Below are 27222 nucleotides of genomic sequence, written 5' to 3'. Positions count from 1 at the left end.
AGGCCCGGCCACTGTAGGCCCGGACGGCGTAGGTCCGGATGGTGTAGGTCTGGATAGTGTAAGTCCAGAGGCCCGGGCGCTGCAACCCGCCTCCCTGCACGAGGGGCCGCCATTGGTGGAGCAGGAGCACGTGGCCGCTGGCTGGGTGAGGTCATGTGGCGGTGATGTCACCTTGTCCCTTATTTGGGAGTGAGATAGTTGGCACCACTACACCAAGCCTACTGCTTCCTCTCGTATCTTGCATCTTGTGGTCATCACTTCCGAAGAGTCCACCAGGGACTGTACTGAAAGTATCCTATACCCGCTAGGGACAATTTTTACATTTATACCAAGCCAATCAACCTACAAACCTGTACGTCTTTGGAAAGTGGGAGGAAACCGAAGATCTCGGAGAAAACCCACGCAGGTCATGGGGAGAACGTACAAACTCCGTGCAGACAGCACCCGTAGTCGGGATGGAACCCGGGTCCCCAGCACTACATTCGCTGTCAGGTAGCAACTCTACCGCTGCGCCACCGTGCCGTCCTGGTACTGCTTATTCTGGGAGATGGTCACTGACTCTAGAGTTACTGTTAGCAGTGATGGAGCACAGTAAATGAGGCACAACAAACATGTAACACACAGCAGGGGGAACAATCTGCTAAAGTCAATAATAATATTAAATAGCATGCATGCTAGAGCCTGTTACCTGAACTTCAAATGCACACACACACTTTAACATGTAAAAACGTATTCAATGAAAATGCAAGATACATCCAATTTTCACTAGGCCTTGTAATTATTGTTAGTTTAAGATAAAAAATATATATTTCCTCGACTAAACAAATTCTGACACTTTCCTGCAATTAACTGTTTAATAGTCCCTTACAGAAGATTGCTCCTGTGTTAAAACTGCCAAGGTTCATTTCCTAAACACAACTGGGCCTTGGATTCCCCCCGACTCTCAGTCTGAAGAAGGTCCCGACCTGAAACCACCCTTCTCTCCAGAGATGCTGCCTGACCCGCTGAGTTACTCCAACATTTTGAGTCTATCTTCAGTTTCAACTAGCATTGGCAGTTCCTTCCTACACCTTTGGTTCGGCTCTTTCCTTGCCTGCCACCATATCTGATCTGACAGGCTCTGCTTTGATGGGTTTGAATCGTATATTTGTCCACACAAGCCTGTTGTTTTCTTCTGTATAATACATTGGGTCAATGACAGACATGGGAGTTCTCCAATTACAGTGAGAATCTAACTCATGAGACGTTTCAAAAGCTTGTTACTTATCCTCAAAATCAGCACATTGGAGAGATTAGTTTAGTTTAGTTTAGAGATACAGCACGGAAACAGGCCATTTGGCCCACTGAGTCTACACCAACCTGCAATCCCCGCACACTAACTCTATCTGACACACACTAGGTACAATTTACATTTATACCAAGCCAATTAGCCTACAAACCTCTACGTCTTTAGAGTGTGGGAGGAAATCTCGGAGATCATGCAGATCATGGGAAGAACAATAGGTGCAGGAGGAGACCATTCGGCCCTTCGGCCCACTGAGTTCTGTTGGCTGCATGACAGGAAACACATACAATCATTGGGAGAATGCAGAGAAGGTTTGCTGGGACACTACCTGCATTTGGGGAGTATTAGATTCAAGGAAAGGTAGAACAAAGCTGGATTGTTTGTGCTGTAGCACGGGAGGCTGTATATAAACTGAGAGGCGTTGGTAAGGGAAGATGGTCGTTACCCCAGGATGGAAATGTGGAATACTAGAGTATTGGTTGAAGGTGAGAGGGGAAAAGATTAGAGACCTACCAGGCATGAGGGTTGGAGGTACATGGAACAAGCTGCAAGAAGAAATGGGAGAAGCAGATATGGCAGCAACGTTTAAGCTGCATTTATTCAGGGCAGAGGTTCACCTGCACCTCCTCCAACCCCATCTACTGTATTCTCTGTTCCAGATGTCAATAGACAATAGGTGCAGGAAGAGGCCATTCGGCCCTTTGAGCCAGCACTGCCATTCAATGTGATCATGGCTGATCAGTACCCCGTTCCTGCCTTCTCCCCATACCCCCTGACTCCGCTACCCTTAAGAGCTCTATCTAGCTCTCTCTTGAATGCACTCAGAGAATTGGCCTCCACTGCTTTCTGAGGCAGAGAATTCCACAGATTCACAACTCTCTGACTGAAAAAGTTTTTCCTCATCTCAGTTCTAAATGGCCTACCCCTTATTCTTATACTGTGGCCCCTGGTTCTGGACTCCCCCAACATTGGGAACATGTTTCCTACCTCTAGCGTGTCCAATCCCTTAATAATCTTATACGTTTCAATAAGATCCCCTCTCATCCTTCTAAACTCCAGTGTATACAAGAACGGACAAACTCTGTACAGACAGCCACAGTAAGGATCGAACCTGGGACATTGAAAAAATCATCCACGCATTCATTTCCTCCCGCCTAGACTACTGCAACTCCCTATACACTGGGATCAGCCAATCATCCCTGTCCCGCCTGCAACTGGTCCAAAACGCCACAGCGAGACTCCTGACGGGTACCCGTAAAAGGGACCACATCACCCCGATTCTGGCCTCTCTCCACTGGCTCCCAGTACGGTACAGAATCAACTTCAAGCTCCTCCTATTCACGTATAAAGCCCTAAATGGACACTCCCCCCCCTACATCAAAAATCTTCTAACCCACCTCTCTAACTCCAGGTCCCTCAGGTCGGCCGACTTGGGGCTACTGACTATCCCGCGGTCTAGGCTTAAGCTCAGGGGTGACCGCGCTTTTGCGGTTGCAGCTCCTAGACTGTGGAACAGCATCCCTCTCCCCATCAGAACTGCCCCCTCCATTGACTCCTTTAAGTCCAGGCTCAAAACCTATTTCTACTCCCTAGCGTTTGAGGCCCTCTGAGGGGGCGCTGTGAACTGTTTATGTATGTGCTGTTATGTTTGTGTGCCATTGTATGTTTGTTCTTAGTACCTGAACTGATGTACAGCACTTTGGTCAACGTGGGTTGTTTTTAAATGTGCTATACAAATAAAATTGACTTGACTTGACTTGACTTGGGTGTCTGATGTTGTAAGGCAGCAGCTCGACCACAATGCCACCCCGCCACCGTACCGATGCGGCACATGGAGGAAAGCTTCCCTTCCATCCCTCTCCACTTTCCATCCCCTCCACCGTGCCAGCCCAGTATAAGTGCGTCTCTGTATCCACGCTGCATCGCGACCAGGGAATTCACCAGCTCCCCTGTACTTTGGTGAATGGAATCACTGCATGTTGGCAAAGTGAATGAGCCATACCTGGGCGACCACACGCTGTGTCCATGGGGCTGTTACTCGGTGATCTCTGTGAAGGACAGGCTGCATGCAGCTTTCTCATCCTTACTGTGGCTGCTCTCAGGGGAGGTCGGCTGCAGGGGAATCGAGAAACTGCGAGTTGGTTTGCTGGATTTTGCTAATCTCTTCAATTCGTTGGCAAAAGAAAGACCTTTCTTCTTTTCCTGTGCAGCCTGCCAACACATTCCAAAATGTATGGATCAAAACCAGCAATCACACACAGCTCAGGGAAGACATAACTACTGTAAACATACATTCAAGTGGAGAACAACAATCATTGTGTCACTTTAATAAAAGTGAAGCAGACGTTTTACTCTTTTGGCATGGAAACAAAACATAACATTTTCTTATAAGCCGTGCTTATAGTTGGTACAATTTCTGAACGATTTTAACTTGTTAGTCGAAGAGATTTAGTACATTGCAATTCATTGGGAAATTATTATTAGCATGAGAGGAATACATCGGGTAGATGCACAGAGTCTTTTACCCAGAGTAGGGGAATCGAGGACCAGAGGACATAGGTTCAAGGTGAAGGGGAAAGGGTTTAATAGGAATCCGAGGGGTAACGTTTTCACACAGAGGGTGGTGGGTGTAGGGAACAAGCTGCCAGAGGAGGTAGTTGAGGCTGGGACTATCCCATTGTTTAAGAAACAGTTGGACGGGTACATGGATAGGACAGGTTTGGAGGGTTATGGATCAAGTGCAGGCAACTGGGACTAGGGTAGCTGGGACATTGTTGGCCGGTGTGGGCGAGTTGGGCCGAAGAGCCTGTTTCCACGCTGTATCATCTATGACTCTATGAAGGGCCTGTTTCCACACTGTATCACTCTATGACTCTATGAAGGGCCTGTTTCCACACTGTATCACTCTATGTCTCTATGAAGGGCCTGTTTCCACACTGTATCACTCTATGACTCTATGAAGGGCCTGTTTCCACACTGTATCACTCTATGAAGGGCCTGTTTCCACACTGTATCACTCTATGACTCTATGAAGGGCCTGTTTCCACACTGTATTACTCTATGACTCTATGAAGGGCCTGTTTCCACACTGTATCACTCTATGACTCTATGAAGGGACTGTTTCCACACTGTATCACTCTATGAAGGGCCTGTTTCCACACTGTATCACTCTATGACTCTATGAAGGGCCTGTTTCCACACTGTATTACTCTGTGACTCTATGAAGGGCCTGTTTCCACACTGTATCACTCTATGACTCTATGAAGGGCCTGTTTCCACACTGTATCACTCTATGAAGGGCCTGTTTCCACACTGTATCACTCTATGACTCTATGAAGGGCCTGTTTCCACACTGTATCACTCTATGAAGGGCCTGTTTCCACACTGTATCACTCTATGACTCTATGAAGGGCCTGTTTCCACACTGTATCACTCTATGACTCTATGAAGGGCCTGTTTCCACACTGTATCACTCTATGACTCTATGAAGGGCCTGTTTCCACACTGTATCACTCTATCACTCTACGACTCAATGCTGATCATGTGCTTTGTCCTATATCCTATCATCCCAATCATATTCTCGGAAGTGGAAATGTTCCAAGATCTTCTGGATTTTTGTTTATAGATACAGTGCAGATACAGTCCCTTCGGCCCACTGAGTTCGTGCCAACCAGTGATCTCTACACACTAAAACTATCCTACACAATTTTACATTTATAACAAGCCAATTAACCTACAAACCTATATGTTTTTGGAGAGTGGAAGGAAACCATAGGACTCGGAGAAAACCCACGTGGTCACAGGGAGAACGTACAAATTCCGTACATACAGCACCCGTAGTCGTGATCGAACCTGGATCTCTGGCCCTGAGATTTCTCTCTCATGCATTAATTCCTTACTTGCCCAACACATTCTCAAGTCTCTTTTATTTGGGTGATGCTGTCTCGGTCACACTTCTTGTCAGTGGCCTGTTGCCCTGAGTAGGTGCACTGGGTTTTCTCAATCTGCTGCATCTCCTTGCAATGCCCCATGCTTGTGTTTGCAGGATATCGCTAAACAATACGACCTTGACCAAACTGTGCAATTTGACAGCAGCACAAGTAAGATACACTAAGACACTAAATATACACTAAGACTATAGGAAAGGTTGCTTAATTAAACCTCTGTACATCGTGCAAAACAATGGTTTTCCATTGCATGTACCCTATTACCTGGGGATGTACAAGCATTATTATGTACAAGCATGTTTGGGCGGCACGGTGGCGCAGCGGTAGAGTTGCCGCCTTACAGCGAATGCAGCGCCGGAGACCCGGGTACCATCCCGACTACGGGTGCTGCACTGTAAGGAGTTTGTACGTTCTCCCCGTGACCTGCGTGGGTTTTCTCCGAGATCTTCGGTTTCCTCCCACACTCCAAAGACGTACAGGTTTGTAGGTTAATTGGCTGGGTAAATGTAAAAATTGTCCCTAGTGGGTGTAGGATAGTGTTAATGTGCGGGGATCGCTGGGCGGCGCGGATCCAGTGGGCAGAAAGGGCTGTTTCCATGCTGTATCTCTAAAACTAAAAACTAAAAGTCTAACTCTGGCTCACATTCATTTATAAGAAGCTTATTGCTCAAGATTACTCCAGACACGCGGGCATATATAATGGAGATAAATACTTCAGTAGAGTGCAGGGAGACTATGCAGTTTGGGAGGTACAGAGACAATGTTAAATGATCTGGATTCTTCAGTGAATGTTAACAGGTTTCAAAGAAGGGCATAGTTCCCCTGTTGGGCTGGATCATGTTTATCACTGCAGCAGTAAGTAAAAGACATGTCCTTTCATTGAGGTCACTGTTTGTGAGTCCTTGCTGTGTACCCACTGGCTAGGGTTGCCAACTGTCTCACTCTCAAATTAGGGACAAAAGGTGACGTGACCTCACCCAGCCAGTGGCCATGTGCTCCCGCTCCACCAATGGCGGCCGCCCAGGCCGGGAGACGGGTTGCTAAGCAACCTCCATTCGGTGAACACACTCGGCCCTGCTCCCCGAACACACTCCGTTAGCCTACACTGTTCGGGCCTACAGTGTCCGGGCCTACAGTGTCTGGGCCTACAGTGTCCAGGCCTACAGTGTCCGGGCGTACTGTGTCCGGGTCTCCAGTGTCCAGGCCTACAGTTTCCGGGCCTACAGTGTCTGGGCCTACAGTGTCTGGGCCTACAGCGCCCCTCCCCCCGGGCCTAATATGGGACAAGGACGGTCCCGTACGGGGCAAACTAATTTAGCCCAAAATACAGGATGCCCCGGCTAATACGGAACAGTTGGCAACCCTACCACTGGCGGACATGGTTGTTAATTTATAATGCTGACTATTCTGAAACCTCATCAGTCCCGGGCTCGTGTGTAATTCCTGAGGAACCAGGATTAGTCTACAGCCAGAGCGACGTCGTTAATGAGCGAGCCTGTCTGACTAATTTGATTGATCTAAGTCTACTAGTGAGGGTAGTTATGGTTAGTGTTGCCAACTGTCCCGTATTAGCCGGGACATCCTGTATTTTGGGCTAAATTGGTTTGTCCCGTACGGGACCGCCCTTGTCTCATATTAGGCCCGGGGGGCGCTGTCGGCCCGGATGCTGTAGGCCCCAACGCTGTAGGCCCCGACGCTGTAAGCCCGGATGCTGTAGGTCTGGACAGTGTAGGCTCGGAGGCCCGGGCGCCGCCTAACGGAGGCTGCGTAGCAACCCACCTCCCGGCCCGGGTGGCAGCCGTTGGTGGAGCGGGAGCCCGTGGCCGCTGGCAGGGTGAGGTCACGTGGGGCGGTGACGTCACCTTCTCCCGTATTTGGGAGTGAGATAGTTGGCAACGCTAGTCATGGTTCAAGTGTAGACTAGGCGACCATTTCGCTGAACACTTACCCTCAGTCTGCAAAGGCCTACCTGATCTCCCGGTTGCAAAACGCTTTAACTCCCCCTCCCACTCTCACCCTGACCTTTCTGTCCTGGGCTTCCTCCATTGCCAGAGTGAGGCCCACACAAAATATCGGGGGAACAGCACCTGATATTTCACTGGGCAGCTTACAACCTTGCGGGATGATGGGTGAATTCTCTAACTCTGGGTGACTTTCACAAACATTCCACTCTCTCCTCCCCTTGCTGTGCCCACCCTTCCTTCTGACAGTGTGAACGTCTGGCTGCTCACCTGCACTTGCTCTTTCAGTTTAAGGATGAATTTTCCCGCTCCTTTCCACCTGTTCTGGGCTACAAACACATACTCGTTCTCAGAAAGGATTCGAAGAGTTGGCTTCGTCATGGACGATTTCTTGTTTAACGGCTCTCTTGCGACCTCCTCCACAAGTACATAGTCACTGGGATTAGGGTTGCTCAGGATGCTGTAGGAATATTTGGCTTTACTCAATGCCTGTGGAATAAATTAACAAATTAATATCATAAAATCGGTACTGGCACAGAAGAAGGCCATTCAGTCCATCCTGGTTCCTTGCAGGACAATCCCATCGATCCCATTCCCTGTTCTCTCCTCAAGAAACTTCATTATTCACTTTATTTCCTCTCAAATACCGATCAGCCAAAACATTATGACCTGATGAACCAAAACATTATGACCACCTGCCTAATATGCAGTTGGTCCTCCGTGTGCAGCCCCATACGCAGCAGGGTGCGATGCACTGTGTATTGTGACACATTCCTCCCGTGACCACCATTAACATTTTCTGTGACTTGTGCCACAGTCGACCTTCTGTCGGTTCGGACCAGACGGGATAGCCTTCGTTGCCCTCGCGCATCGATAAGCCTTGGGCGCCCAACACCCTGTCGCCGGTTTGTGGTTTGTCCCTCCTCGGACCACTGTCGGTAGGTACTCACCACTGCTGACCGGGAGCACCCCACAAGCCTTGCCGTTTCAGAGTCTGGCCATAACAATTTGGCCCTTGTCAAAGTCGCTCAGGTCTTTACTCCTACCCATTTCTCCTGCATCCAACACATCAACTTCAAGAACTGACTGTTCACTTGCTGCCTAATATATCCCACCCCTTGACAGGTGGCATTGTAACAAGATAATCAATGTGATTCACTTCGCCTGTCAGTGATCATAATGTTTTGGCTGATCGGTGTACCCACCCAATAACTTTTTCGAAAGCCTGGTGAACTCTGGCTAACTATCCCTACCAAATTCCTATTAATGTTGTTATTTCTGATTAACTTTGCTAACTAGGCATTTGTGCTGAACTTTATCAAAACCTTACGAGAATCTGTGCAAACAATGACTGAACATTTGTTGTTATCTCACCAAACTAGCTGGACTGTTGGACTATAGAATATAGTAGCTCTATTTAGAAAAGGCAGCAGGAATAAGCCAAATCATTTACATTACGTGCCAGTGAATGAAACAGAACTTAGAGGGAAGATATTGACAAACATTCTGCGGACATTCAGAGTGGCAAAAGATTATTGATCAAGGATAGTTCCCAGCTCGCTGGTGAGTGGTGCCACAGTAGCTGACTAAAATATATTTTAAACATTATATTCCTGCAACAGCTGGTGGAGCACTTGCTTCCAAATGAAAGGGCAGACAAAACCAAGGATCTGCTTTCTGACCAGACTGTACAGTCATTTCTGTCAAGTAATTATATCTACGTCAAAGACTAGTTTATTTAGTTATCGTAATTTATTTCGTTTATTGTCACGTGTATTGAAGTACAAGTAAAAGCTTTTGTTGCGTGTTAATCAGTCAGTGGAAAGACAAAACATGATTACAATCGAGCCATTTACAGAGTATAGATACAGGATAAGGAATTAACGTTTAGTGCGAGGTAAAGCCAGCAAAGTCCCATCAAGGATAGTCCGAGGGTCACCAAAGAGGTAGATAGTAGATTAGGAAGGAGTTGTGGTAGGATGGCTCAGTTTAGAACCCATAGAGATACAGTAAGAGGGCAAAGTTTAATGGAGATGTGTGGGACGTTCTTCTTACGCAGAGGGAGGTGAGTGCCTAGAATGTGTTGCCTGGGGTAGTGGCATTTCAGAGGCTTTTAGATAAGTACATGAATATACAGGGAGTGGGGAGATATCGATCATGCGTAGGCAGTAAGGTTGCCAACTGTCCCATATTAGCGGGGACATCCTGTATTTTGGGCTGTAGGCCTGGGGGCCGCTGTAGGCCTGGACAGAGTAGGCCTGGACCGTGTAGGCCTGGACCGTGTAGGCCCGGACAGTGTAGGCCCAGACTGTGTAGGCCCGGACAGTGTGGACCCAGACAGTGTAGGCCCGGACAGTGTAGGCCCGGACAGTGTAGGCCTGGACAGCGTAGGCCCGGACAATGTAGGCTAATGGAGTGTGTTCGGGGATCAGGGCCGAGTGTGTTCGCCTAACGGAGGTTGCGTAACAAAACGCCTCCTGGCCCGGGAGGCCGCCATTGGTAGAATGGGAGCCAGTGGCCGCTGGCTGGGTGAGGTCACGTGGGGCACGGGGCGGTGATGTCACCTTGTCCCGTATTTGGGAGTTAGAAAGTTGGCACCCCTAGTGGGCATTGGTGATTAGTTTACCTTGGCATTAGGTTTGGCACAGACATGTGGGCCATAGGATCGGTACCTTGCTATGCTTTTCTACATTATATACTGATTATTCAGCTAGCTGGAAACAAGAAAGATCCTTTGGATTAGGGGGAAGACTGGTTAGATGGCAAAATTATTTTAAAATATGTGTAAGATTATTGGCAAAAAAACTCTGTATTCTTGACCTGAACATATATAAGCTACCACACATCCTTGCCTCGAGTATGTGAATCCAGAACCAGAGGACACAGGTTTAAGGTGAAGGGGAAAAGATTGTCTGAGGAGTAACTTTTTCACACAGAGGGTGGTGGGTGTATGGAACAAGCTGCCAGAGGAAGTAGTTGAGGCTGGGACTATCCCATCATTTAAGAAACAGTTGGACAGGTACATGGATAGGACAAGTTTGGAGGGATATGGGCCAAACGCGGCAGGTGGGACTAGTGTAGCTGGGACATTGTTGGCTGGTGTGGGCAAGTCGGGCCGAAGGATCTATATCCACACTGTGTCACTCTGTGACATCCATCCACCCACAATGCCCGTCCTCACAAGAAGTGTAAACCAAGCCTAATGTTGGCAGCATGTTAGTTGACTGAGGATATTTTACCAACGTGCAGATTTTAATCTTTGAAGCTGGCTCAAGGTGAACTCAGCCAATGAGCACGCACCTGCTGTGAACTCACTTGCACAACCTTAGTGACAATATAGTGACCAACCTGCAGAATAACGTCCTGGGTGGTGCTGAACTTTGAAGCCCTGATGACTGTACGAGGCTGTTCTGGCGAGACGTCATGCACCTGGACAAGGAAGCTGTCATCCTCTGTTGGGCTGCTGCTGAATCCCACGTCTTCATGCTTTTCATTCATGGAGTTCCTTTGAATCTGCTCCTGCTGAGAATGTAATGTCATAGACTTTCACTATCACTTGCTAGTACTATTATGTGCTATGACTTGCCAATCCTACCAATCGGTCACTACAAGCAAATTTTCACGGCAGCTTTTACCGATAATTTTCAGATTTGGTCCCCAATGTGTAAAGGGGAGCAGGTGTACGTACAAATGTGCTTACACAATACAAACCACTTTAGGCTCGAGTTTTGGAAAAAAAACTGCAGATGCTGGACACAAAATGCTGGAGTAACTCAACGGGTCAGGCAGCATCTCGGGAGAGAAGGAATGGGTGACGTTTCAGGTTGAGACGTCTTGACCCGAAACGTCACCCATTCCTTCTTTCCCGAGATGCTGCCTGACCCGCTGAGTTACTCCAGCATTTTGTGTCTACCTTAGTCTCTAGGTTATTGTCTCTTCTTTTCTTGCTTAGTCCACTGATGTACCAGGTGTGGGGAAGTGGCATGTTTCCTTAAATCTCATGGACAAGACCAGTTTAGTTTAGTTTAGTTAAGTTTAGAGATACAGCGCGGAAACAGGCCCTTCGGCCCAATGGGTCCGCTCCGACCAGCGATCCCCGCACATTAACACTATCCTACACCCACTAGGGACAATTTTTACATTTACCAAGTCCATTAACCTACAGACCTATACGTCTTTGGAGTGTGGGAGGAAACCGAAGATCTCGGAGAAAACCTACGCAGGTCACGGGGAGAACGTACAAACTCCGTACAGACAGCACCCGTAGTCGGGATGGAACCCGGGTCTCCGGCGCTGCATTTGCTGTAAGGCAGCAACTCTACCGCTGCGCCACCTTGCTGCCCTATTCTGGCAACCTTTTGTTAACTCCAGTCCTTCCCCTGACATGCTCCCCTCCTGGCCTGCCTAACACCAACATATTTCAATCAAGAAAACCATCTTCAAATATGAAATGCACGTGCCAACATCAGTTCAACTCTATTCCCTGACACAACAGTGAGAGGAAGCCTAATGTCCCCTGATGAATGATGCATGAACGATGGTCACAATGATCAGATATTCAAAATTACCCAAACCATCAGCACAAGATCATTTGTCAATCCAAAGAGGATTAGCTCCACTGACCTTGGATAAAATGTTACTGATTGTATGCTGTGTTGTCACCTTCCACTCAGCTAACAATGAACCATTCTACATCCCCTTATCGGCATCTGCTTTGATCTGTCCTTTTCACGCCTAACCCTTCCATATCTCTAGACTCCCTCTCCCCTGACTCTCAGTCTGAAGAAGGGTCTCGACTCGAAACGTCACCCAATCCTTCTCTGTTGAGATGCTGCCTGACCCGCTGAGTTACTCCAGCATTTTGTGTCTACACTTCTACCATTGCTTGGTTCAATTGGTACATGAGATATTTACAATATCCTGTACATTGCAGAATTATTAATGAAGTGCTGTATAAAATGGTTGAGAGCAAGAAACCAACATACCTCTTCTTTGGTTTTAAAGATAATTTTTCCCATAAATCCTTCCTCCGGTAGCCAACATTGTGGGATTTTTAGGATCTCCTCCTCTGGACTTATGATTCTCTGGAATGGCTGTTTCTTGAGTTCATTCTTCTCTTTAGACAGGGAGGTTTTCTCTTCCATAAGGAAGTAGTCAGCGATGCCTGTCTCTGAGTCACCTGCTGTGCCTACAATCTGCAAGAATCAGTTAGAATTATTCAACCTCCGACAGAGAAATGGCTCACACTAATATAAACGCTCCATCCAGTTTTAGTTCTCAAATGAACATTTCACTTGTGTAAACCAATGTTCAGTTCAGCTGGTTTCCTGTTTAATTGCCCCTTTGGGTGAAAATCATTCTTTATACTCCAATCTTGTTTGTTTGTCTTTCAATCCCCTTAGATGTCCGAGGTGTAATTGTTAATTTGTTCCCAACTGGTCACAGCTCCAAGCTTAGCAGTACAGAATTATCATTCTGTGAAGCAAAAAGGTGTCTCAGGACTGTTTTGTGGTATATCGAGGAAACAGGCCCTTCGGCCCACTGAGTCTGCGCCGACCAGTGATCTCCACACATAAACACCATCCTACACCCACACACACATGGGACAATTTACATTTACACCAAGCCAATTAACCTACAAACTTGCACGTCTTTGAAGTGTGGGAGGAAACCGAAGATCTCGGAGAAAACCCACGCAAGTCACAGGGAGAACGTACAAACTCCGTGCAGACAAGTATCCATAGTCAGGATCGAACCCGGGTCTCTGGCGCTGTAAGGCTGCAGCTCTACCGCTAATTTACAGGAATTTACAGTAAACGGTTACTCAACATTTCTATAAATGTTCAAGTTTCCAATCATTTGGGGGAATTTTCACTTTATTATTTACTGCACGGCTCAGTCTGGATAATTTACAAAGACATTTTCTTCCCGTGGGATTATTGCTAACATTGGTTCACATTTGCTAGTCCTTTAGAATAAACCCTAAACCAACATATTTTCGTTGAGATGGTTCTTGGATTTGTCCAGAAATCACAGAAAAACGTCGTTAATGCAATATTTGCACCTCTCAGGGATTCATAATCACAGTTCTATGGCATTGTCAGTTTTTACATTTTATTAATCAAATCCACTGAGTTCTGTCATGTATTTTTTGTTCAACTGACATCTTCAAATTCTTGTCCAGTTATCTGAACATCTGTGAATTATCAAGACATAACCGAAGTGGGATGGGTTGTGCAACCATCAGTGACTAACTTCAACTGTTCATGGGTTTCATGGGATTGGGATGGGGAATTAATTGCTGATTGTTCTGAATACAAGCACAAACACCATTCAGCAAATTCTCAGCGAATATTTCTTAGTTTACATTATAGGTTTTATTCAAATTCATTGTTAAACAAATTAATGGTCAACTAAGAACAATTCTTTACAAGTTAAACCAACAAAAATTAAAGACATTACTGAAAAACAGAAAACATTGACTGCAAGAACATCAATCTAATGTTTAGTTTAGTTTAGTTTAGAGAAACAATGTGGAAACAGGCCCTTCGGCCCACCAAGTCCTTACCGACCAGCAATCCCCGCACATTAACACATGTACATCTTTGGAGTGTGGGAGGAATCCAAAAATCCGATCTCAGAGTAAACCCAGGGAGAACGTACAAACTCCGTACTGACAGCACCCATAGTCGGGATCGAACCTGGGTCTCTACCGCTGCACCACCTTTGTTTCAATATATCAGTGCTTCCACCATGACTATTTACATTTATAATCACATGGTTCTGTTGAGTTCTATAATCTAGCTTTGTGAATCACCATGACAATCGCACATCGTAAACTGGCTTCATAATACAATGATATAATTTCCCTCTCAACCCACCTGGATCCTGCCATAACCAGCCAAACAACAATCTCACTACTGAAAGAAATCAGTACATTGCACTATCTTTCCCAAGGTCTGAACATCACCCGTCCATTCTTCAGACTGATCTCAACCGAAAATGTCACCCATTCCTTCTCTCCAGAGATGCTGCCTGTCCCGCTGAGTTACTCCAGCATTTTGTGTCTATCATCGGTATAAACCAGCATCTGCAGTTCCTTCCTACACCCTCCTCAATTTCTGTCTGACCTGCTGAGTTCTTCCAGCACTTTGTGCTTTGAATACAACACAATAACTGCTGGGGAAGCTATTCTTCTCCTGTCAAACATGAGGGACATTTGGTACGATGAACTTATCGTAGAATATGTCCACAACTGGGTTAATCCAGCCCAGAGGCAGGGCCATGTATGAGGTGCCTACAAACTAGGAGTAGGTTAGACAACTTTGCTCTTTGAATCTGCTCCACCATGTAATAAGATCACAGCTGATCTGATGGGAACCTCTTAACTCTGCATTTCCATCTAGAATCCATCTTTTTATCTAGAATCCATTTTCCAGGCACTGGTAGCACATTTGAGAAGAAAATAATATAAAAATATAAACTGAAGTTTAGAGATACATTGTGTAAACAGGCCCTTTCGGCCCACCGGGTCCGCGCCGCCCAGCGATCCCCGCACATTAACACTATCCTACACACACTGGGGACAATTTTTACATTTACTAAGCCAATTAACCTACAAACCTGAACGACTTTGGAGTGTGGGAGGAAACCGAAGATCTCGGAGAAAACCCACGCAGGTCACGGGGAGAACGTACAAACTCCGTACAGACAACACCCGTAGTCGGGATGGAACCCGGGTCTCCGGCGCTGCATTCGCTGTAAGGCAGCAACTCTACCGCTGCGCCACCGTGACCGCCCCGTCATCTCTCTTTCTGCTGTAAACAGACTAACGCCATCACCAAGTATTACATTTGCTTGATTTATCTACTAACAAACCATAAAGCAATTCTTAAGGAGCACTGGAGCACAAAATCTGGATTCCATTTCAGACTTGTTTTTGTTTTTAGATTCCTAATCCCAAAGATAAAACACACATGGTTGCCCAGCGAAGTTTCCAAGGCTTTTTTTATTCGAAGGCATAACTTTCCATGGGTTCCCTTGAGAAAACCGCCTATATTGTGACTCACTTTGGATATCAACTGCCTGGCTGTGGTCTTCTCATGGACTGTGTAAATGCTGAATGGTTCAGGACCCGCAACTCCATAAACTGTCACATGGAATACCATAGCAGATCTTTGGTCTTCTGTATTGAACAGCTGTTTGGAATAAAAATAGTATTAGTACTGCCTTGAAAAACAACAATGACTCATCTTAATCAGTGCTATTTATTTGCAGACAAAATGTGTGGTACGCATTTCCTTCCTTGCTGTTGGTGCCTATCGTTGTCCTATAAGCAGCTTAAGTTGTTTAGTGTAGGAAAGAACTGCAGATGCTCGTTTAAATCGAAGATAGACACAAAATGGTGGAGTAACTCAGCGAGTCAGGCAACATCTCTGGAGAGAAGGAATGGGTGACGTTTCGGGTCTTCAGACTGATCAGACTGAAGAAGGGTCTCGACCCGAAACGTCACCCATTCCTTCTCTCCAGAGATGCTGCCTGTCCTGCTGAGTTACTCCACCATTTTGTGTCTACCTTAGTTGTTTAGTGGCCTGAACGTCTAATTCAGTTTAGTTGAGTTTACTTTAGAGATACAGTGCAGAAACAGGCCCTTCAGCCCACCAAGACCAGCGATCCCTGCACTCTTACACTATCCTACACACAGTAGGGACAATTTACATTGATCCCAAGCCAATTAGCATACAAGCCTGTACATCTTTGAAGTGTGGGAGGAAACTGGAGATCCCGGAGAAAACTAACGCAGGTCACGGGGGGAATGTACAAACTCCGTACAGACAGCGCCCGTAGTCAGAATCGAACCCGGGTCTCTGGCGCTGTAAGGCACCAACTCTACCGTAGTGCCACCCTGCCGCCTAATTGATAATTTTCATTTTTACATTTTTTGTGATATTAAAATTCTATAAATTTGAAAATGTATTTTTACGCAGATGGCAAGCTGACCTACCCTAATGGCAGAGTCTCATTGGACTCTGAAATGGCCCAATAATCCATGAATCTGAGGTACAAAGATGTTGTTTCATAACAAAAGATAAAGTGTGGAGTGACTCTGTGGGTCAGGTCACATTTCAGCTTGTGGACCCTTCTGTATGAAGTATAGAGATTACTCTTCTCAAGGACAATAGGGCAGCGGTAGAGTTGCTGCCTTACAGCGAATGCAGCGCCGGAGACCCGGGTTCCATCCCATCTACGGGTGCTGTCTGTACGGAGTTTGTACGTTCTCCCCATGACCAGGTACCATAACTACATTTTGAAGAAATTTGAACAGGTACTAGGACAGGAAAGGTTTAGAGGGGCAGACTAAGGCAGGTGGGACTAGTGTAGTCCCTTGGTCGGCATGGGCAAGTTGGGCTGAAGGGCCTGTTTCTGTAATAATAAGGAACTGCAGATGCTGGTGTATACCAAAGGCAAACACAAAATAGCGGAGTAACTCAGCGGACTCAAAATGGTGAACTTAGTTTTAAGAAGGGTCACAACCAGAAACATCGCTTATTCATGTTCTCCAGAGATGCTGCCTGTCCCGCTGAGTTACTCCAGCATTGCGGCCACGGTGGCGCGACGGTAGAGTTGCTGCCTTACAGCGAATGCAGCGCCGGAGACCCGGGTTCCATCCTGACTAGGGGTGCTGTCTGTACGGAGTTTGTAACTGACCTGCGTGGGTTTTCTCCGAGATCTTCGTTTTCCACCGACACTCCAAAGACGTGCAGGTTTGTGGGTTAATTGGCTTGGTGTATATGTAAGGTGTCCCTAGTGTGTGTAGGATAGTGTTAATGTGCGGGGATCGCTGGTCGACGCGGACCCGGTGGGCCGAAAGGGCCTGTTTCCGCACTGTATCTCTAAACTAAAAACATTTTGTGTCTATCTTTGGCCTGTTTCTGTATTCCAATTAAAATCTGCGATTTATAAAATTAAAATGTTGTTTCGAGATACAGCATGGAAACAAACCCTTCGGCCCACAGAGTCCGCGCCGACCTGCGATCACACGTACATTAGACACTAAAGGCAATGTCACAAATGCTAATTAACCTAGTAATCTCACATTTTTGGAGTGTGGGAGGAAACCGGAGTACTTGGAGAAAACACACACAGTCACAGTGAAAACGTACAAACTCTGTACAGACAGCACGCGTAGTCAGGACTGAACCCCAGTCTCTAGTGCTGTAAGGCAGTTACTTCACCACTGTGCTAATGTGTCGCACAAAGTCATGAAGGAATATTTGCAGAAAAGAGTGTAGGAAGGAACTGCAGATGTTGGTTTAAACCGAAAATAGACACAAAAAGTAACTCAGCGGGACAGGCAGCATCTCTGGAGAGAAGGAATGGGTGACGTTTCGGGTCGAGACCGTTCTTCAGAATATTTTGACTGAAATTACCACTGATGCCAGCTGTAAATTGCCAGGGTTGTTTTCTTCCATTCGATGACTGTAGATGAAGAGGCTGGATATCTCCAGAGGTTCATTGTGAGAGTTTCGTAGTTGTAGATGTCTGTACCCTGCAGAGAAAAAAGTGAGAAAGTTAAACACCTCGAGCAAGAAATGCCATCATCATTATTACATTTCAATGATGTCAGACTTCCTGATTCAAAATTCAGAATTCAAAACTAAAGGTCAACTAAATTGTTTACTCTGTATTTTTGCATTTCATGATAGGCTCACCTGTCAAATGGACTAGGCGTACATTTGGAACGGTTTGACAGAACCTGCTTGGATACCAGATACTGGGAAGGTAGTGATCTCTGACCTTTGGCCATTGTTTCCTGATGAACTATTTTGAGAGGAGTTCTGAAGATCACGGCCAGGAAAGGTGTGTGGGGGGGGGGGGGGGGGGGGTGGGGGTGGGGATGGGGTAAGCACTTGCCTTTCTCTCCTTTTCATCTCTACCCTTTGCCCTGTCGTTCTAAACAAGGGTCGCGCACCTACAAGACGCTTCTCCAAGTCCTCCAGAGGTGTTGCCTGATTGCCTGATCAACCGGGTCCGCGCCGACCAGCGATCCCCACACGTTAACACTATCCTACACACACTAGGGACAAATTTTTACATTTAACAAGCCAATTAACCTACAAACCTGCACGTCTTTGGAGTGTGGGAGGAAACTGAAGATCTCGGAGAAAACCCACGCAGGTCACGGGGAGAACGTACAAACTCCGTACAGACGGCGCCTGTAGTCGGGATGGAACCCGGGTCTCCGGCGTTGCATTCACTGTAAGGCAGCAACTCTACCACTGCGCCACCGAGCCGCCCACAAATCTCATTTGGACGATCTCCACCGCTACTTATTCCTTATAATAATAGTAATCATTCCTAATAATATTAATTTCTTCTTTAGCTAATACAATTTCTTCCTTAGGTAAGGACACCAAAACTATGCGCAGTTTTCCAAGTGTGGTTTCACCAACACCTTGCACAACTATAGCAAAATCTATCCATTCTTAAACACTAACTCCTTTGCAATAAAGACTAAAATGTCACTTGCTTTCTTAGGAGAATAGCAAGCGAGAAATAAATAGAAAAATAAATAGGTATGGAATATAAAGTTGTTCTATTAGAAATAATTGTTTCATTTAGTGATACAGTGTGGAAACAGGCCCTTCGGCCCACCGAGTCCGCACTCACCAGCGATCCCCGCACATTAACACTATCCTGTACACAATAGGGCCAATTTACACTTATACCCAGCCAATTAACCTACAAACCTGGACGTCTTTGGAGTGTGGGAGGAAATCGAAGATCTCGGAGAAAACCCACGCAGGTCACGGGGAGAACGTACAAACTCCGTACAGACAGCACCCGTAGTCGGGATTGAACCCGGGTCTCTGGCGCTGCAAGCACTGTAAGGCAGCAACTCTACCGCTGCGCCACCGTGCCGCCCTATGATCTTGTTGCTTCTTTATTGACTCCTCTTAAAAATCGTCGTTCTCATGAATTGATACAGATTTAAATTCCCCACTTTTTATTTTTGCACGGTATCCCGATATCACCTGGCATCATCAAACTTCACAAAATAGCAGTGACGTCGGTGAACAGCGTTGTTACCTGCTTTAAGTGCTTTTAATTGGACCACTCGTTGTGCTGTAGTGGTGGAGCTGTTGTTTTCCACCACTGCAAAGCGAATGAAGACCAGGTCTTCAAAGTAGACGTGGAAGAGGAACTGCTCGTTCCACATGGGGTTGAGCGTGTTGCGATGGATGGGTTTAGTGCGGAAGTGGCTGGAGTCCTGTGGCATGCCCAGCACATCAATCTCAATGCAAGGACTCCCTGATGTGTTGCTGGGGCAGACGTACTGCCCGGAAATAATCTAGAAAAAACATCACAGAGGTAATGAATATCAGCTTCCCTCAGGCGACAATGGGATTTTTTCCTTAAATAATCAACTCCTTAATTTAAAAAACGTAAATAGCTAAAACTGATCTCAAAATTGATTTTCATCCTAATGCATATATTTATGAAAAAATCTCCATTCTTTATTTCAGTTCTATCACATTCCTCTCGTTCTGCAGATGCTGGTTTAAATCGAAGGTACACACGAGATGTTGGAGTAACTCAGCGGGTCAGGCAGCATCTCCGGAGAGAAGGAATGGGCGACGTTTCGGGTCGAGACCCTTCTTTTTCAGAAGGATCTTGACCCGAAACGTCACCCGTTCCTTCTCTCCACAGATGCTGCCTGACCCGCTGGGTTACTCCAGCATCTCGTCTCTATCTTACTCTCGTTTTTTCCACTTTGGCAAATTGTTAAAAATAATATTTGGCTTTGGAAACAAAAATGTAGCTTGTTGTTTCTTTTGTGAAGTTGGCTTCATTAATTTGATGTATTCTGACACAATAGGTGGGATTTGATAACAATGCAGTGAAATACAGTGAAATATAGTGTGCTGTGTTTTGAAATGTTTCTCAGTCAAGGAGAGGCGTTTTTACATTTTTAACATTCAAGAAATGCCTGGTAATTTTAACCAAATAGTTCATCACTAATTATCACTCAATCATGAGTAGGAAGGAACTGCAGATATTGGTTTACACCCAAGATAGACACAAAATGCTGGAGTAACTCAGCGGGACAGGCAGCATCTCTGGAGAGAAGGAATGCGTGTCGTTTTGGGTTGAGACGTTGAATTGAATTGAATAAGTGGAAAACAGCAGGGTGGCACGGTGGTGCAGCGGTAGAGTTGCTGCCTTACAGCGCCAGAGACCCGGGTTTGATCCTGACTGCGGGGGCTGTCTGTATGGAGTTTGTGCATTTTTCCTGTGACCTGCGCAGGTTTTCTCCAGGATCTCCGGTTTCCACCCAAATTCCAAAGACGTACAGGGTTGGAAGTTAATTGGCTTGGTGTAATTGTAAATTGTCCCCAGTGTGTGTAGGATAGTGTTCATGTGCGGGGATCGCTGGTCGGCGTGGACTCAGTGGGCCGAAGGGCCTGTTTCCGTGCTGTATCTCTAAACTAAACTAAACCAAACTAAGCAGAATGGAGTACAAAACACGACTCATAAAGAATATGAAAGTATAATAATGGGATAATCAGATAAGGTAGATTTAGGAGCAACACCACCAGGTCTGAAGAAGGGTCTTGGCCCAAAACGTCACCCATTCCTTCTCTCCAAAGATGCTGCCTGACCCGCTGAGTTACTCCAGCATTTTGTATCTATCTTGTGGATTGACAAATGTTCTTTTGGGGTTTAAATCCTGATGATTTAGGTAATTTTGAATATCTATTCATTATCATCATATCATATATATACAGCCGGAAACAGGCCTTTTCGGCCCTCCAAGTCCGTGCCGCCCAGTTATTCCCGTACATTAACACTATCCTACACCCACTAGGGACAATTTTTACATTTACCCAGCCAATTAACCTACATACCTGTACGTCTTTGGAGTGTGGGAGGAAACCGAAGATCTCGGAGTAAACCCACGCAGGTCACGGGGAGAACGTACAAACTCCTTACAGTGCAGCACCCGTAGTCAGGATCGAACCTGAGTCTCCGGCGCTGCATTCGCTGTAAAGCAGCAACTCTACCGCTGCGCTACCGTGCCGTTATGATCATCGCCTAACATTCATCAGGGCACATTAAGTGCCACTGCTCACTGGAGTGGTGGGGATGCCAGAACAGAAGTGAAGTTGGCACATGGCTTTCATATTTGAAGATGATTTTCTTGCTTGAAATATGGTGGAGTTAGGCGGGCCAGGAGGGAAGCGTGTCAGGGAAAGGACTGACGTCTCGGGTCAAGACCCTTCTTCAGACTCTTCAGTGATCTCATGGTTTTTAAGTGAAAAAATTAAAGTGAATTCCCAATTTTAGTTTACTTTAGTTTAGTTTAGAGATACAGCGCGGAAACAGGCCCTTCGGCCCACCGAGTCTGCACCGACTAGCGATCCCCGCCCATTAACACTATCCCGCGCACACTAAAGACAATTTACACATACACCAAGCCAATTAACCTACATACCTGTAGGTCTTTGGAGTGTGGGAGGAAACCGAAGATCTCAGAGAAAACCCACGCAGGTCACGGGGAGAACGTACAAACTCCGTACAGACAGCACCCGTAGTCGGGATGGAACCCGGGTCTCCGGCGCTGCGTTTGCTGTATGGCAGCAACTAACTCTATCGCTGCCCTTTAGCTACTGTGGCCGCTAATTGCTAAAACATTGTGCTATTTTGCTCAATTAAACAATATCTAGGTAGACTACAATTTCTGATGAGTCCTTGTGAAACAGAGAAAGAAGTTTCTAATTTCTGGCTGCATTAAACATGATTTACCTTGCAAAAATTAATTGAATCATACAAACTTAATGGACAGAAGGCCGATCAATACATGCAGCTGTGAGGCTTCTTGAAGGAGCCCTGCTGCTTTTTGTTTGTAAGCCTTTAAGTTACTCATCTTCAATTGTCTGTCTAATCTATTGATTGTGGATGATCATCCATGATCACAATCAGTAGATTAGACAGACAATTAAAGATGAATTAAAGATGCTGGCTCGAAGGGCCAAATGGTCCTGCACCTATTGTCCATGAGCCTGTTGTTTTCCTTCCCCAGTCTACTTCATGGCCAATATTTATCTCATCTGCAAACTTCTCAATCATAGCCTCCATATTAAAGTGTAAATAATTTAAAAATGACCCCCCAAAAAATCAAGGAACCTTGTCCTAGATCTATATAAATGGAACCCTACATAAACTCAGTGAAGATAACTTTTCATTCACAAAACCACTCAGCCACCATTGCCCTTTGCTTTAATTTTGGATCTAAAATGCTACATTGCATTCTATCCCATGGGGTTTTCATTTTCCAATCAGCCTGCCAAGTGGGGCCTTATCTAAAGCTTGCCAAAATCAAAAGAATGACCTTTTTTTCAACCTCCTCGAAAAAATACTCCATTTGACATGACAATCCCACATCGAACCCATGTTTGACGTCCCAGTAGCTTTTTATATTGTTGACCCATGTTCCCATATGTCAAGTATAAACAGCTCCTGGAAGGAAATTCATTACTCACAGTGTTGCATAGAAAATCAAAGGTTATTCAATTTACAGCATCTCATGAACCAAGGTTGCTAAAGAGGGAGGAGAGAATTAATCTGTAAACCACAGAGGCCAAGTAATTAGCAGGTAGACAGATAGACAGATAGATAGACAGATAGATAGATAGACAGATAGATAGACAGATAGATAGATAGATAGATAGATAGATAGATAGATAGATAGATAGATAGATAGATAGATAGATAGATAGATAGATAGATAGATGCAGGAGGAGGCCATTTGGCCCTTCGAGCCAGCACCACCATTCATTGCGATCATGGCTGATCATCCACAATCAGTAACCTGTGCCTGCCTTCTCCCCATAACCCTTGATTCCGTTAGCCGCTGGAGCTCTATCTAACTCTCTTTTAAATTCATCCAGTGAATCGGCCTCCACTGCCCTCTGTGGCAGAGAATTCCACAAATTCACAACTCTCAAGGTGAAAAAGTCTTTTCTCACAATAGACAATAGGTGCAGGAGGAGGCCAATTGGCCCTTCGAGCCAGCACCGCCATTCAATGTGATTATGGCTGATCATTCTCAATCAGTATCCCGTTCCTGCCTTCTCCCCATACCCCTGACTCCGCTATCGTAAAGAGCTCTATCTAGCTCTCTCTTGAATGCATTCAGAGAATTGGCCTCCACTGCCTTCTGAGACAGAGAATTCCACAGATTCACAACTCTCTGACTGAATTTTTTTTTCCTCATCTCCGTTCTAAATGGCCTACCCCTTATTCTTAAACTGTGGCTCCTTGTTCTGGACTCCCCCAACATTGCGAACATATTTCCTGCCTCTAACGTGTCCAACCCCTTAATAATCTTATAGGTTTCGATAAGATCCCCTCTCATCCTTCTAAATTCCAGTGTATACAAGCCTAGTCGCTCCAGTCTTTCAACATATGACAGTCTCACCTCAGTTTTAAATGGCCTCCCCTTTATTCTTAGACTGTGGCCCCTGGTTCTGGACTCCCCCAACATTGGGAACATTTTTCCTGCATCTAGCATTTCCAATCCCTTAATAATTTTACATGTAAGTGCATTTAAGTGAAGTTAATTATACTCCATAAGCTGAAGCAACTTAATTTGAAATGTAATAGATAGAAAAACTCCTAAAGATAACATTAGAAGGCAGAAGGTGTCACTCTCTGTACCCAGCAAACCTGGTAATCAACTCAGCTGAATATAGACACAAAAAGCTGGAGTAACTCAGCGGGTCAGGCAGCACCTCTGGAGAGAAGGAACAGGTGACGTTTTGGCCTGAGACCCTTCTTCAGACTGAGAGTCAGGGGAAAGGGAAATGAGAGATGTAGACGGTGATAAAGGGAGATAAAGAACAGATGAATGAAAGAACGATGGTAAAGGAAAGAGACCATTGTTAGCTGTGGGTTAGGTGAAAACGAGTACAGACAATGAGACTCAACAAGATGACTTTGAATCTCGCACAATGAACAGGGTGGGGATTGAGAGACAGGGGATGCCAGGATTACTTGAAGTTAGAGAAATCACTATTTGATGTCTATCTTCGGTTTAAACAAGCATCTGCAGTTCCTTCCCACACAGATCAACTCAGATCTTGCCTTTGTACTGCTAGACAAAACAGGAGCATGTTTCTTTCCACTTACTGTTATGGAATGTATGGATGGACACATGTTCTCGATCCGTTCAAGAGGAGAAAACTGATTGTTCATGCGACAGTTTCTGTCCCATAAGACGGATGATTTTAGCACATAACCGCACCCACCATTGGCTTCAAACATGGCTGTGTTCAGATGCATTGGCAGATCTGAAAAGAGGTGAGAGAATTCTGTGAGCAGTGACCTATTACATGGCACAAATTGGCCATTCTGAGTTATACTTAGGGGTGCCAACTTCCTCACTCCCAAATAAGGGACAAAAGGTGACGTCACCCAGCGCCCCACATGACCTCACCCAGCCAGCGGCCACGTGCTCCCGCTCCACCAATGGCGGCCGTCCGGGCCGGGTGGCGGGTTGCTACGCAACCTCTGTTAGGCAGCGCTGGGGCCTCTGGATCTACACCGTCCGGGCCTACAGTGTCCGGGCCTACAGTGTCCTGGCCTGCAGTGTCCGGGCCTGCAGTGTCCGGGCCTGCAGTGTCCGGGCCTGCAGTGTCCGGGCCTGCAGTGTCTGGGCCTGCAGTGTCCGGGCCTGCTGTGTCCGGGCCTGAAGTGTCCGGGCTTGCAGTGTCCGGGTCTGCAGTGTCCGGGCCTGCAGTGTCTGGGCCTGCAGTGTCTGGGCCTGCAGTGTCTGGGCCTGCAGTGTCCGGGCCTGCAGTATCCGGGCCTGCAGTGTCCGGGCCTGCTGTGTCCGGGCCTGAAGTGTCCGGGCTTGCAGTGTCCGGGTCTGCAGTGTCCGGGCCTGCAGTGTCTGGGCCTGCAGTGTCTGGGCCTGAAGTGGCCGGGCTTACAGTGTCCGGGTCTGCAGTGTCCAGGCCTGCAGTGTCTGGGCCTGCAGCATCCGGGCCTACAGTGTCCTGGCCTGCAGTGTCCGGGCCTGCAGTGTCCGGGCCTGCAGTGTCCGGGCCTGCAGTGTCCGGGCCTGCAGTGTCTGGGCCTGCAGTGTCCGGGCCTGCTGTGTCCGGGCCTGAAGTGTCCGGGCTTGCAGTGTCCGGGTCTGCAGTGTCCGGGCCTGCAGTGTCTGGGCCTGCAGTGTCTGGGCCTGCAGTGTCCGGGCCTACAGCACCCCCTGGGCCTAATTCGGGCCATGGGCGGTCCTGTATGGGACAAACCAATTTAGCCCAATATACGGGATGTCCCGGCTAATACGGGACAGTTGGCAACCCTGGTGAAACTGCACGTTGTCACTCACGCAAGAGTAGGTAAAACAATTGAATGCTTAGCTTAACAAAAGTTTGTATCTTCCCTGTAATTCCGAACTTGGTGTTGTGGGATAAGTTGTAATTTATTCCCAAATGATCAAAAGAAACCCATCAGGAACTCATCATGGAAAAACAACTCTTCCATTCAATACTTCCTGTACCCACCTGCCTGCGCTTGGTCCATATCCCTCCAAACCTGTCCTATCCATGTACCTGTCCAACTGTTTCTTAAACGATGGGATAGTCCCAGCTTCAACTACCTCCTCTGGCAGCTTGCTCCATGCACCCACCACCCTCTGTGTGAAAAAGTTACCCCTCGGATTCCTATTACATTTTTTCCCCTTCACCTTGAACCTATGTCTTCTGGTCCTCGATTCCCCTACTCTGGGTAAAAGACTATATAAGTTATAAAGTGATTACTGAAACATTATCAAGACTCCAAAGTATTGATCAATCAAATGTTGCTTATTTTGTGACAATAACAAGTTTATATGTATTTGGTGTGGAATAAATATCTATTGTCATTGTTTTCATCCAATGTGAACAAGATTCTCCAGTAAATCTGGCCTTTGAAACTGATTCCGTCATTATGTATTAAACTGCAATGTTGCTTCCCACGAAGTATCTGTTGTAAACTTAAGGACAGAACACTTTAATACATCAGACGGCACAATTATGTCAGCACTTTCACTGGTAATTAGTTTAGTTTAGTTTAGAGATACAGCAATGAAACGGGCCCTTCGGCCCACCGGGTCCGCGCCGACCAGCGATCCCCGCACATTAACACTGGGGACAATTTTCCTACACCCACTGGGAACAATTTTTACATTTACCAAGCCAATTAACCTACAAACCTGTACGTCTTTGGAACGTGGGAGGAAGGCAGCAACTCTACCGCTGCGCCACCGTGCAGCCAGCACCGCCATTCATTGTGATCATGGCTGATCATCCACAATCAGTAACCCGTGCCTGGCTTCTCCCCATATCCCTTGATTCCACTAGCCCCTAGAGCTCTATCTAACTCTTTTTTTAAATTCATCCAGTGAATTGGCCTCCACTGCTTTCTGTGGCAGATAATTCTACAGATTCACAATTCCCTGGGTGAAAAAGTTTTTTCTCACCTCAGTTTTAAATGGCCTCCCCTTTATTCTTAGACTGTGGCCCCTGGTTTGGGACTCCCCCAACATTGGGAATATTTTTCATGTTTTAATACATGTTTTAACCCAGGTCACTGAAGCTGAGAGCAGCAGCTTAGTCTACTTTAGAAATATAGTGTGGAAACAGGCCCTTCGGCCCACTGGGTCTGCACTGACCAGCATTCTCCATACACTAACACTATCCTACACAAGGGGCAATTTTCAAATTAATACCAAGCCAATTAACCTCCAAACCTGTACGTCTTTGGAGTGTGGGAGGAAACCGAAGATCTCGGAGAAAACCCACGCAGGTCACGGGGAGAACGTACAAACTCCGCACAGACAGCGCCCGTAGTCGGGATGGAACCCGGGTCTCTGGCGCTGCATTCGCTGTAAGGCAGCAACTCTACCGCTGCGCCACCGTGACTGCCCATAGTTCAATGATATTACATTAGCACTGCTTTCAAACGTGTTTAATCATTCTAA

General features: G+C 46.4%; 1 protein-coding gene across 3 annotated transcripts in view; it reads right to left on the bottom strand.

Annotated features, from left to right (window-relative positions):
* The window catches only part of plce1 (phospholipase C, epsilon 1), a 428705-nt gene that overhangs the window by 4457 nt on the left and 397026 nt on the right, over positions 1 to 27222 (bottom strand). For 2 of the 3 annotated variants that reach the window (XM_078413731.1, XM_078413732.1), the window contains 8 exons: positions 24387 to 24547; positions 19284 to 19545; positions 17624 to 17742; positions 15263 to 15391; positions 12179 to 12388; positions 10542 to 10715; positions 7464 to 7682; positions 3288 to 3496 (listed from right to left, as the gene is read on the bottom strand). In XM_078413731.1, the coding sequence (XP_078269857.1) occupies positions 3320 to 3496; positions 7464 to 7682; positions 10542 to 10715; positions 12179 to 12388; positions 15263 to 15391; positions 17624 to 17742; positions 19284 to 19545; positions 24387 to 24547 (1451 nt within the window). In that variant the 3' untranslated portion in view covers positions 3288 to 3319. Of the gene's footprint in view, positions 1 to 3287; positions 3497 to 7463; positions 7683 to 10541; positions 10716 to 12178; positions 12389 to 14896; positions 15022 to 15262; positions 15392 to 17623; positions 17743 to 19283; positions 19546 to 24386; positions 24548 to 27222 lie in introns of those variants that run through there. The other variant, XM_078413733.1, reaches the window with a different exon arrangement.

This window comes from Rhinoraja longicauda, chromosome 16, assembly GCF_053455715.1.
Source record: "Rhinoraja longicauda isolate Sanriku21f chromosome 16, sRhiLon1.1, whole genome shotgun sequence".
Classification (NCBI taxonomy): Eukaryota; Metazoa; Chordata; class Chondrichthyes; order Rajiformes; family Arhynchobatidae; genus Rhinoraja; species Rhinoraja longicauda.
The sequence above is the reverse complement of the archived record's forward strand: the minus strand, read 5'-3'. Positions and strand labels throughout refer to the sequence as shown.